This window comes from Mytilus galloprovincialis, chromosome 12 (assembly GCF_965363235.1).
Source record: "Mytilus galloprovincialis chromosome 12, xbMytGall1.hap1.1, whole genome shotgun sequence".
NCBI classification, from domain to species: domain Eukaryota; kingdom Metazoa; phylum Mollusca; class Bivalvia; order Mytilida; family Mytilidae; genus Mytilus; species Mytilus galloprovincialis.
The window spans coordinates 30785447-30799273 of NC_134849.1; the positions used below are offsets into that span (position 1 = coordinate 30785447).

Genomic DNA, 13827 nt, shown 5'->3' on the forward strand with positions numbered 1-13827 from the left:
GTACTGTATATTGAAGATACTTTTAATAAAACGGAAACTTAAGTGAGTACGGTCTATAATTATAAAGATGAATTCTTTTATAATGGACCAAGAGGACAACATCTTTTAAGATTTTACTTCTATTTCTGTTAATATTCTGTATGAGTTTTCTGCCGATTCCCGCCGTGCCCTTTACTTTGAGGAAAAAAAAACGCCCTTGCCAGACGGCCATGGCTAATGGTGATTCCGTTATGACGTCGTTGAAACAACGTTGAATTACGGGAAACAATAGACGGCGTTTACGTTTGTTATTACCTCCCCTGAAACTGTTGGATATGCCCTTAATATGTGCAATGTATCTGATTTTCCACGTCGCAATCCGAAGAAGTATTCTTATTATAATGTGGCGTTTAAACTCGCCTTAATCGGTTCTACGTTTTTTTTTTTACATTTGTATTATATAATGGTTTACATCATATTTTTGGAAAGGCATAGCATAAGGTAGCGTGTTTAAATTCATGGTAGGTATAGTGTCCGTGAGCTTTCGAGAGAATAGGTCGATCCACTCTTTCAAATAAAGATTGGGATTTTTAACTTATTCACATGCAAATTCGGTGAATTGTTTATATCTATTGACATGAGCTCCTGTTTATTTTTCATGAATTTTTTATTTTAGGTTTCCGAGTTATTGTGTTTTATTCCTTAAAAAGGGGCATTTTCCAGTTTTCGGACAATAACTCAAAGATGACTTCAGCAGTTTTCATTTAACTTTGGTGACCTGTTTATATCTATTGAGGTAAGCTCCGTTTATATTTGAATACATTTTCGATTTTATGTTTCCGAGTTGTGGGGTTTACTCATTTAAATCGTGGGATTATCCAGTTTTGGGACAATAACTCTAAAATGCTTTCAAAAGTTTTTAAGGATAATTGTTTATATCTATTAAGGTATCCTCTTTTTCGAATTTTTAAATTTTAGAAATTAACGTTTCCGAGTAATCGGATTTGATTAAACAAAAATAAAAGAGTGGTGATTTTCAAGTTTCAAACACTATTTTGAAATGCTTCGTGTGGTTAGATAGATAGTTGATAGACTAAGATAACCTCACGTTAGTTTCCATAAATATCAGATATGACATTGACAAGTTACTGAACATTATTCGTAGTAAATACGACTGGCGTAGCATGCGCTTATGGCGCAGCTAGTTTTTAAAAAGGAGAAAAAAAAGGATCAAGAAACCTACTGGACAGCAGTAATTAATAAAAAAAAAAAAATGCAATGTAATAAAACATATTCGACAAAAAAGGCCTCCATCTTTTAACAAAAAGATAAAAAAAACAAAAACAAAAAAAAACCACATTCACTTATTCCTAATTGTCAACATTTTAATTAACTGTCATATATAATTAACAATGAAATAAATAGTGCAACAACTTAACACACTGTATGTTTGTACGTCTTAATACAAACTTTCAATGCCTATAATAGATTGTTGACATCACGAAAATATACTGCTTTATAAAATATGACAAACACAAGATATACAAATGAACGATCCTAGTTTATACACATATAAGTGTTAGTACACCTTAATCAAACTGATGAATGCATTGGTTTTGTGTCTTGAAAATGAATCAATGTTAACCTTTTTCTTATTATTCTTTAACTTAAATACACTGACACAAAACATTTGAAACTATATTAAATTTGTTTAATCACTCTACAAAACACGACTGCACTCGACAAAACCCGGACATATAGAAACTAAACGTCGTTTTCAACATAAAACATGATTGTTTTGTAACGTGTCTAAGGATATATAGATTCTTTGTATACATTTCCTTTGACATTTGTATTGGTATGTGTATAGAAATGGCTTTCTTCTGTATTTTGGAATAAAAGTATTATAAGGCTAATTTTTACGGAAACTATTGTCTGATTGATAATATCTTCTTATCTCAAATACTAACACACTTTTAAATTAAACTCAAGCTTCTATATCACGTCTTGTCAAATGGCAATTTTTTTTTTATCAGATTCACTCTCACAACTATCATGTACGCGAAAATATATAATTTCTGAATGAATCAGGCCATTTAAATTGTTGATTGATTATAGATCAATGGATAGAGGAGTCAAAAGACCGGCTGATGGGGAAGATCCCATTGGCAATACAAAAGTGAGACGGTTAAACTCAAAGTCGGAACCAGGTATGTTTTCCCATAACTCTACATGTCCCACTTTAGAATATACTATTAACCTACTTTCCCTCACACAATATCTGCATTTTCCGGTGATTTAATGTGGGGGTTAGTGATCCTCAAGTCTGTGTTTTTCTGCAGAAATGTCATTTTGTATCTTTGGCATTTATTTTACTTTAAACCTCTGCTAATACACCATGAACATCATAATTGCCAAAATATCATGATGTTTATCGTAAATTTCAATGCTGAACTCACTAGAAACTGCTAAAAATAGAACAGTAGTTATCAAGCAAAAAGAGAAAAAAGAAAATACATTTTGAACGATATTTATGATAAAAGTGCCAATTTAAGAGAGAAAGGCATGATATAGTTATTAAGTGTGTTAATTTTAGTTTCATACAGCCAGTCATATCTATTTCGTTTTTTAGGTAGGAGCCAAGAATCAACTGAAATTGATCAAGATATCAAATCTCGATATAATTCTGTTTTTAAAGGTAATAACCGTATAATTGATTGTTTATATATGTTTCAATTTTCAATTTCTTCTTCTAATTATGTTATTATATGTTAAGTCAGTTTATATTGCGTCTTATCCCTCAGGAAAACATATGACGTTTCACATAGATTACTTTGTAATAAAGTTATACAGGCCCCTTTAGGTATAAAACCACTAATTCAGAGCCCCAATACTTTCTATGTTAAATTTTGCAATTTCAAGCATTCATGGCTACTTTGTCTTAAGTTCAAATAAAGTGGCAGTTATTTCATGTCAAAACTGTACCTTATCCTAACTTGTGCTGAAAGAATCAACATACCTTTAGTTGCATATTAAAAAGCGTACTGGTTCCCCGAAGTTTGATAGTACACAAACAGGAACTTCTGATCTGAACAATAGGCCAAATGTGCCCTCCTATTAAAATTCAATAAACTTCTTTATTATTCAATTAAACTTTTAACAAGGGTTCTGCAGTGATCCCAAGTCCCCAAGCTTTCATTTGATACAAAAACAACCCAAATGTTCCCACTTTTAGCAAAGATACAGCTACGCGTAGGAACTATTTTGTTTAACATGTGTACTACTTTCTTTCCGACCGGGCCTGACTTATTTTCAAAGACAAAAAAAAGCGGAAAGTATATAAGACAGTGGAACCATATAATGAATGATAACAAAAAGAATATGTCGTTTCAAATAAATTACTTTGTAATGAACATGATAAAGGTATACAGACCGCTTTACGGAGTTATTTTCAAAGACCAAAAAAGCGGAAAGAATTTAAGAAATTGAGTCTATTGATAAATAACAAAAATGGTTATGTTTTGCTATTTACTATCTTGCAACACAATATAAACATATGAACAAAAATATTAACGTAAGATGAACTCAATATTAAACCTATGTAGAATGTGGAAGCAGCAACTATTAAAAAGTAGTTACAACAAAGATGGACAATACAATTTACGTTCATTTCAAATTAACACAATTCAGGGATTATAAACATGTTTGTTCTCAATTCAAGGTTCGCCACGTTACTTCACCATGATTGTGTGTATGATCCTAAGCGTTGGAACATCTGTATATCGAAATGTATTGAAAAAAGCAATGTCAAATATCAAAAATTTTGAAAAAGCACTTCTTCCGCTGGAACCTCGGTTTAACAATTATCAGAAATCAATCTTGTTCCCTAAAGAGGGAACATTCAGCGGAGACCTTAATGATTTGAATATGGAAACAATGTACATAGTTCTAAAAGGGATAGGCAATTTTAAACCACATTCAAAGGGATGGGGTGTGCTTCCAGAAGATAATGATCACAGTACATCTGCTAATTTGGATAGAATTGAGTTAATACGAGCGAAGACTATAGGCAGGTGTGTAAATATAAACATCAAAGAATCGGAATTCAAAACGGTCTGTCAAATTCTAATAAACGCTATGATAGAATTAGACGCCTGCTTTGAGAGGCTTGGTGATATTTTTAAGAACACATATGCAGAGCCTCCAAGAATGGAACAGAAGCAAACTCGGAAATCGCCTTATACAAACAAATCGTCCAGAAATGAAAATGGTATGTATTTTATATAATATATAATCAACTAATTATCTAAATAGAGATAAAAACCTCAATATCGGCCCGTGACGTAGTCGAGGGATGATACCCGAACCGATATGGAAAAGTGATGTATTAATATCTTTATCATAAACTTCCGACATTTGTTTTATGTAAGGCAAAAAGACAAATGAAATAACTAAAACAGTCAAAAACGTTATTAAGAAGTCAGACTATGAATCAAACAAATACACTATAATTTCACTTAAACGTGTACTATATATAATATGGACTTTAGCGTGTCAGGTTTTTACTCGTCCCCGTTTTTATTCCTCGCAGATATACGAAAATCTGGCAAGATATAGGTCCAGTTTGTCATTTTGAATAGTTCAAAACGGTCGTTCTTCATTGTGAGTTGTTAAATGTATAGCCAAGTTAGAAACAGACTAATGTCACTATTTGTTTTCCTAATGATGTAAATCGAGTTAATGAACTCAGATGTATCTTCTTTTCCTACATTTATAAACCGATCTTCCTCTGTAATGTTATTGTTTGTCAGATATTTTAAACAGAAATTTGTAAACAAACGATACCGGAAATACCGGAAGTAACTTGCATGAGGGGCACTGTTATGGGTTAATTTGCACGAGAGGCCCATAATATGGGATATCAGCCCGGGTATGAAATTATGGCTCGCTTCCGTTCATTACACATATTCAAAAGCTATCATATTAATGCTAAGTATACAATAAATGAATATATTAAACGTATAAACATAACGAAGCACCTCATAGAGTAGAAATTTTAGACAATAAAATTGAGAAAGGAAATTGGGAATGTGTCAAAGCGACAACAACCCGACCATAGAGCAGACAACAACCGAAGGCCACCAATTGGTCTTCAATGTAGCGAGAAACTTCCACACCCGGAGGCGTCCTTCAGCTTGCCTCTTAAAAATATGTATACTAGTACAGTGATAATGGACGTCATACTAAACCTTGCATTTCTTTTTTTATAAATTATCAAAAACGTATATTGACCGTCCCTTCCAAAATAAACTTTTTGAAATCAAACACTAGTAAACTGATTTTTGTTTGAAACGACCAATTTGTCCTGTACATCATTCATTAAATCTGAAATAAGAAATGTTACTATGTTAAGTTATTTGAAGATTTATCGGAAATCCTATATAATTAAACATTTCGTGAGGCGTTTAACGAGAACCGTTAAGTATTCTTCTTTGTGAATACATGTTTGAATATGTGTGAATTTCATCTGAATAACATTTAAAAGTGTATTTTTTTCTGATACATGACGTATGATACAGTTTATAAAACTGAGTATTGCTGCAGCAGAGTTATGTATAACAAATATTACTGGAACAGAGTTATCAATGAAATAATTTTTTAAAACCTTTACCCCAAAGACAAAAAACACACAGGATAAACAGGATAAACAAAATTAAACCAAAGCATTTAACAAAACAATGTTTGGATATCATCAATGAGATTAATTGTGAGAGTTAATGAGTTTTTACTTGTTTTTTTTAATCTACAAGAAATGGAATCTCTTACATAGTTTTTATACTTTGTTTTATATACCAAAAGAAAATCTGGAGAGAGATAATTACTTTCGCATTTTACACCTTACTTTGGATATTGGAACCAGAGTTCTTCGAGAAGAATTTGAAAGTCGATATCCAAAGAACAGATCGTATGGACAGATTTTTAAAATCTATAAGTCTGAACTTAAACCAAACCTCGATAAAACATCTCGAAAAATCATATATCCAAAAGAAGGAGAGTATAGCGGAAACCTGAGAGACCTCGCTATTCCTACGCTTTATTCATTATGTCGATGTGCTGCGAACATTCCCCCTCACGATCAAGAATGGGGAAATCCTCCGAATGATGACGACTGCAGTCTGTCTGCGAGCATAGAAAGAATTCGAATTATACGAAATGAAATAGTGTCTTATCCAGAATGCAAAATGGACGAAACAGACTATTTAATGAAATTGCGTTCATTGAAGCAAAGTCTCTTAGAATTAGGTGCAAAGGAAAAAGATATTAATGATATTATCGACATTTCGAGTGACCAGAAATTGCGTAATAAGAGCAAAGTTGACAAATTGTCAGATGAACAAGCAGATGAAAGCACACAGTTCTTAGAAAAAACTTCTAGCCAAAGAACAGGTTAGGTTTTGTCAATTATATGTAAAAATGTCTTCAATATTTACTCATACCTTCATGAGTGAAAAAACGTAGTTTGAAAAAGAGAAGTTAAGATAAAATATGCCTTTTCATTCTTATAGATTTGAAACACACAGACAATGCTGTGGTGAAAAAACTTACAATAACATAAAAAGATAATTACCGGTACATAAAACACAACATCGAAAACTAAAGACTGTACAACCCGAACCCTTATAACTTCAAAAACGGGCTTGACGTCATGTTTTGGGAAATGGTGAGCAGATATTACATCACATATGACATCGTCGTGGTGCTCATATAAAAACAAATCCATTGATAAGGTTAATTTGGATTGTCACATTTGTGTAATCGTGGTTCCGACAATGAGAAAATATCCGTCGTGTTACGAAAGAAATATTCCATAACGGTCAACCAACTCGTGATTGCGTCCCAAAATTTCTCCAAGTGATGATTGTAAACTTTACCACATCACCACTCTTGGTTTGGTAGCTAATGATAAGAAATGAAATCTCTTGAATTTCGAGAGTTCACGATGAAAGTGTTTTTTGTTTGTTGCAGTTTAGTTGTTTTCCTCTTATAGTTAATGAGTTTATTTAATAACTATTAAACAGCGGTATACTACTGTTACATTTATTTGTTCTAATGCATCATCAGATTCAAGATGCAAGGTAAGATATGAAGAAGATTTAAATGTATCTGTTGTATCCTTTATTTCAAGTCGGATGTGATAGATGCGGTCTACATAGTCAGTTACTTTAGATGATACATTGAGGGGACAGCATCTATATAGAGGAAACTTGACCAACTTATACTTAGATACGATTCAATGTAACATGACAGCGACTTTTTATTTGTAGGAAGTAATGACATAAACCAATCATATCCGCGGTACAACTTTTGTCATATTTATACACTTCTGTTTTTTCAGAATGGTTCTTTAAATTACCGATCGTATGTGATGGATTGGTGGTTGATTGTATCATAGATAAAAGACTTGAGAACAACTATAAATCATTACAGAAAATAATAAAGAAAAGGGAATTGAGCATAATGTCAGGTAATAATTATTTGTGTAAGCCACCATGTTCCAATGGAAAAATCGCTAGCATACACCATATATCAGACCCTGTTTTGGAGGTCCTCACCTTTTTCGCACCACTTTAAAGCAAAATGTCTCATACATGTTATATGGGTTTATTTTACAGCTTTGGGTGTTTAAAGTTAGGTAGTGATGAACGGTTTCCGATGGTTGCTGTTAAATACAGTTTATTTTCAATACACTGGGGAACATATATAACTTGACCACACCAGTCTAAGGAATGGACTTAAAATCCTCGCGAAATACTGTCGATTTGCACTTGGGTAATAATTTTTTTCATATTGTGACTTGACACAGAGATTTAACATACACTACACTACAATATCAATATAATGGAATAATTTGATGCGACTGCCATACGAGTGAAACCAGGTTTAGTTCACCATTTTCTACATAATAAAATACCTGTACCAAGTTAGGAATATGAAAGATGTTATCAATTCGTTTTGTGTGCTTGAGCTTTTGATTTTGCCATTTGATTATAGATTTTTCTTTAGAGTTCAGTGTTTTTGTGATTTTACTTTTTAAAAATGGAAAAAATGCAGATTTTTTCGATTATGTTCCTTTACTTAAGTTTGCCTCAACCAAATGTTATTGAATTTAATGAACAATGATTATATTACCACTAAACACAGATCAATTCTAAATTTGGTGACATCACTTATACCGTTCAAGACGTATACCCTTTACAAACGGAAAAATTGCTGAATTTCAGTAACGTCACTTTTACCGTTTTATTTGGGCATATAATCTACGTCGACAATATGCGCACATACTAGATATCTTACGTGGATAATGATCATATTGCTTTAGATAAATTTAGTTAATGATAAAATTAATATATTTCATAAAGTAGGTTTGAATAATTAACATGAGGATCGGACGGATGCTTGACAATTTCAAGGTTATTCAATAACCTTGGAAGTTCAAGGATACAGGGGACCCTGTTTGTTTATAAAACCATCAGAAATAAGAGTAAATATTATTTATCTGGTAATAGTATTGACACAAATATACCACAATTATCAACCAGATTGTAGTAGAGTCCGTAAAACATTACGGCTATATATAGTGCAATTTTTTTAACAAAATATATTATAACGAAAAGATCTAAATAGATTAGAAATATTGTTTTGAAAACTGTTTACAGGATTTTTGTTGTGCACGTTAAAATTTATATCATACATTTTTTTTATCCTTGAATTGTAACGTTTTTCAGGGAGACCACCAGGTGTTTGCCTCCAAATATTTGAAACCGAACAAATTGATATGCAACGTTTCATCCATTCCTGTGAATTCCTCTATGACAGTTTGGGTAAATAAAAAATACAACCTTTGATAACAATCTGCACAATAGAAACACGTTAAGATAGGACTATTGTTTGGTTTCTGTTAACTATACAGTTGTACTGATGAATGTTTTGATTTCTTAATAAATATGTATGTAGTAATTCAAATCGTTCTGTGCTTAAAATGATGTGAATAATAATTCTATTAAAGCTATCAAATCTACCATTAGCACAACACTCTTCAAATGATAAAAATAGAATATTCATTTATACTTTAATAAAAGATGTCCTTTAATTACAGGCTTAATATTTCTTTCCATTTAATGTCATTTACATATTTTTACTGTGTGTTAAATTTAAGATGTGTAAGGTTCATTGAATCAATTCACGGTTAAATTGGTGGATATCTAGAACTTTTTATACCACAGATATGTGTACCTTAATTTGACATCGGTGGTATAGATTAATTGTATGACGTTGTTGTCGTCGTAGTCGTCGTCGTCGTCGTCGTCGCCCAAAGACATTTAGTTTTCAAACAATAACTTGTGTTCAAGTGTATGGATCGCTAAATGAATGTACCACACAGTCCATTATCACTAAAGAGGGGTTGATATTAATTTGAAGGGGGTAATGTTTTTATTGTTCAGAATAAGGGCACAAAGAGAGACCGAAAAAAAAATCAGGAATCAGGGATAGAACGGGTTAAAAAAAGGATTTTCTGGTTTCTATCGATCTCTACCAGAACTGTATCACAATGTTCGATACTAAACATGGAAGGTTGTGATTGATTTAGGGGGTAATGGCCTTAATTGTTTTGGTAAAACAAATCTAAGACATTGCATGAATTGCCCATTTCTTGAATAAATTTGTTGTTTGATATGCTGAATTTATTTTTTTTAGGTTTGTAATTATATTTTGAATATAGGACCATTTTAGTTCCAATTTCAAATATTTAAGTTTGTACACCACATTCCTTCTGTGTCAAGTATTTAATCACAACCGAACTCAAAGCTTCATCAAGCTTTCATGTTATATCCATACTTGCTCCAACTGTTTGGAGTTAATAATCTGTGGTTTATCAAGCTTGCAAAACATTTAATTCGAATTTTCTTTTGCAATTCATTAAATCCTATAATTTGTAACGTGTAAAAAATTGTCAATTTTACTGGAAATTTAATTTTGAATGTTTAATTTTTATCCCCATAACTTGTTAATGTATTGCATATTCGCCGTTACTACAACAGTTTCATAATATATTTATTCAATGACGGCAAATCTTAATACTTTTATAAAACATCAAGAATGCTGTCTTATTATATCATTGTGAAAATCACTTTTATTAAATCGGTTTGCAAATTATTCGTGTTCAATTTTGACCAAATTTAGTATATCTTGGTAGGTTTAAAATTTTCAAAATACTAATTCAGGTAAACGTCCATTGATAATTTTCTGAATAAAGGAGGAATAGGACTATGAGTCAACGACACAGCAGAATATTCAGTTCTAAAGAAAGTTGGTTTAAACATTTGTCATCATTCTGAATTCTATTATCATCCTATAATATACATTAATCTTCCAGTTTTCGGAAACGTATATATATTCCATTATGATTTTATGGTTTTTCTTATTTGACCTGTTCGTTGTACTGTTTTTCTTTCGGATCTCCTTTCCGATCATTGGCAAACTTGTGTTCTAGGTATCTTATTACGATTTAGACACTTAGTTCGCAAAGCAAAAACGAGAGTGTTTCGTGAGTATCTTTTTAATCTAATTTCATGGCTATGTGGCGTTTAGTGTCACATATGGTAGCTAGTATACTGAGGTCTCAATTCTATGTTAACCTTTTATACCCACAACTTTTGATATAATTACTGAACATCAGTGAACTAACTTTTTGTTCATTGATAAGTTCCAAAAACTAACATTTAGAAAAATATCTTCTCTTGTGAAGTATATCAACCACACTAAAATACTCATATGGCATTTTTCTTTCAGATAGTATTCGCTTGCTGAAGAATTTTACAGTCTTATATCTTCCATCAAATGTAGAATTTGAAAAAATATTCATTTTCCAAAAGGTTCAGACATCACGTAAAGTAAACATCAAAGGTGAACTACACAACTCAATTGAAGGACACCAGATGGTTCTATGTCGATATATACTCATTAACTTCGACAAAACTGTCATGTGTCCACTATTAGAAGAAGCTTTAGATAAAGCAATTAAAACTAAACGTAGAAACACAATGAAGGCTTTGACTTCCCAAATCATTAAATACTTTTTTCAAATTCATGAAAAAGTGTTCGACAGACGAACAAGTATTTGGTTAGGCATCGAATGCACGTGCGAGACATCAAAAGATGTCAGTTATGAAGATTGTCTGTATTCCTCTTCAAAGCCCAAAATAATTATTGAAAGATATCCATCACTCTTAAAAGAAACATTTGTAGATGAGATGTTCTACGGTTTCTCGATAAGGATCATAGAAACGAACTCTAAAGAAGCAAGATTTGTTGCAAAACAGATTCTTCAAAGTTCTGGAACTCAATTCATTGAGGGAAATTTATCTGGTAAAGTAGCGAAAGATTTATTTGAAAAACATAGTAATTTATCTATTATATATCCTTCTTCGATGAAGTCGAAAGGTTTTAAGAATACTGGATCTCATAATATCGAGAATATTAACTGTATAAACCTCATTTGTACTGTAAAAGGAGTTATACCTGTGGGAGATACTCATTTTCCTTTAGAAATTGATGGGGTCGAAACGGATGTGTTAGAAGGAGCAACACATTTACTTGGCACTTTGAGAATTGGTGATAAAGTTGGAAAAACGAATACTGAAGCTGCCGGCACGCTAGGGGGATTTGTAAAATATTATGGATTGGACACATTTTTAACATGTGCTCATGTTGTCTTTGGAAAGGATATTGTACATTCAATAACAAAAAACAAGATACATCTTGAAAACTATCATATGATGAAGGACAAAACCATTTCCGAGATTACAGAGTGTATTTTGATTCGGCATACATTCAAGAACGATGATCACAATCCATCTGAAACGAGTATTGATGCAGCCCTAGCAGTAATCAAGAGTGGCGACTTTAGCACGTTCAATATTGCAAATGACGATACGAGAAGACAATGCTGCACGGGTTTAGGTAGGCAAACTTCATATGTATGCATTAAAAAACAAAAAAGCAACCATATAGTTACTAGTTGAATTTTCAAAAAAAAACAACAAAAAAACTACATTTCTAGAGACACGGTTACAAGTATACTGGTGACTATTAAAAATTACCACATATGTTCGATAAGTTATGAAATCAAGACACTCATAAAGAGAACTCTAAAAATTACAAAAAAGGCTTTATGTCCTGCGATTTATTTGAGATTAAGAGAACAACATATTAGAATTCTATGTTCTTGCCAAATTTTAGCAAAATGGTTCTTTCGCGATGACATAAAATACTACACGCGCGAAAAATGACTGAAAACAAAATTTGTATGATCAGGGTGCATGTAACTTTGATGATAAAAAGTCAACACCCGTGCAAAGAACAAAAATGTATGAAAATAGCGAAAGGAGGCAGCAAAAAGACACATTAACAGTATCAATCAATTCACACCCTTTCAATATTACCATCTTTTATATTATTTAAATTATTATAAGTCTAAAATCAAAAATAAACACTACATGCAGTCAAATATATAAATCAGAAATTCGTTTGAATTTTTTTCTAGACGCAATCTATCTTATTAACTATCTTAAAAGCCTCTGAAGACTGCCTTCGTTCATATTACCTGATATGAAGATTAATAGACATATAGATAGATAGCGACCATGTGCATTCGGATTTTAATTCGTCTTTTTGATTTCATGTTAATTGCCAACGAAATATGTGGGGCGAAGGATTGTCGGTAGTTATTATTTGTTGAATACGAATTTTCGTGGTTTTCGTGGTAACCCGTGATCTACGAATTCCAATGTCCAACGAATGACAATTTTCTATAGGAATATAAGCAGACCATAAAATCAAATAGCAACAAAAATGCTATGTTTCTTCAATTCAGGAAAATTGGTACCAATGAAAATAAATGAATCCACAGTATATTATAACTATTGTCAAGAAACAAAACCAATAACGAACTGTTCCTTTGTCTTTTTTCTCAGGTTTGTCATCATGCTATTTGAATAACAATGCTATCGATCCAGTAACATTGCGAAATGCTAAAGCATTTTGTGGAATTTCTGGAAATCAGATGTGTGATTTAAGGGCAGAACCAAAGAACATTCTTGTAAGAACCGGTACACATATTCAATCCAGGGGAATCAAGATGTATAATCAGCTATGCATCTATGGAATGGTGTTTCAGGAAGGAGATTCGGGGACTTGTGTTTATGTTCATACTCCGGGTTACAAAAGACTAACTGGTTGTATCGGGATGTTAATAGGAAAGTCAACATGCGAAAACTATGTGTTAACACCGATGAAGGAAATACTGAAAATATTTGAGTTGTAAAATAAATTTGTGGATTCTTATCATTAAATTTTGCTTATATGCTTGATCTATATGCCATTGTGTGCCTCTTTTTACATTTTTGTTTGTTTGTGTATGTTTGACATTTTTAATTATTATGTCTGTTTGTTTGTATCACGCATCGTAGTCATATAATGGAATTTGATGAAACTGTCATACAAGCTTAGTGAGAGGTTTATTTAGCTATAAAACCAGGTTTAATCCACCAAGACTTTCCGTTATGAATTTTCCTCGAAGTTCAGTATTTTTGTAAATTGTATGTATACTTCTACTAAAGTGATTAGAGAAGTATGGGTTCAAGTTTGTGCAAATTGACCATAAATATTTAGTCTCGAAGCTATGATGTAAATATTGAGATTGACATAATATCACTGTAGCATGACATCGTAACTATATTAAACTATCTGTAGAATTAATGATTTTATTTTTATCATAATAATAAAAGA

At 32.0% G+C, this 13827-nt stretch overlaps 1 protein-coding gene across 2 annotated transcripts in view; it reads left to right on the plus strand.

The window, feature by feature from the left end:
* Positions 1-13413, plus strand: part of LOC143055445 (uncharacterized) — a 32202-nt gene extending 18789 nt beyond the window's left edge. For both annotated transcript variants that reach the window (XM_076228589.1, XM_076228590.1), the window contains exons 2-10: positions 656-775; positions 2098-2189; positions 2612-2677; positions 3701-4249; positions 5839-6426; positions 7376-7504; positions 8766-8861; positions 10831-12000; positions 13014-13413. In XM_076228589.1, the coding sequence (XP_076084704.1) occupies positions 2102-2189; positions 2612-2677; positions 3701-4249; positions 5839-6426; positions 7376-7504; positions 8766-8861; positions 10831-12000; positions 13014-13363 (3036 nt within the window). In that variant the 5' untranslated portion in view covers positions 656-775; positions 2098-2101 and the 3' untranslated portion in view covers positions 13364-13413. The remainder of the gene's footprint in view (positions 1-655; positions 776-2097; positions 2190-2611; positions 2678-3700; positions 4250-5838; positions 6427-7375; positions 7505-8765; positions 8862-10830; positions 12001-13013) is intronic.
* The last annotated feature ends 414 nt before the right edge of the window (positions 13414-13827 follow it).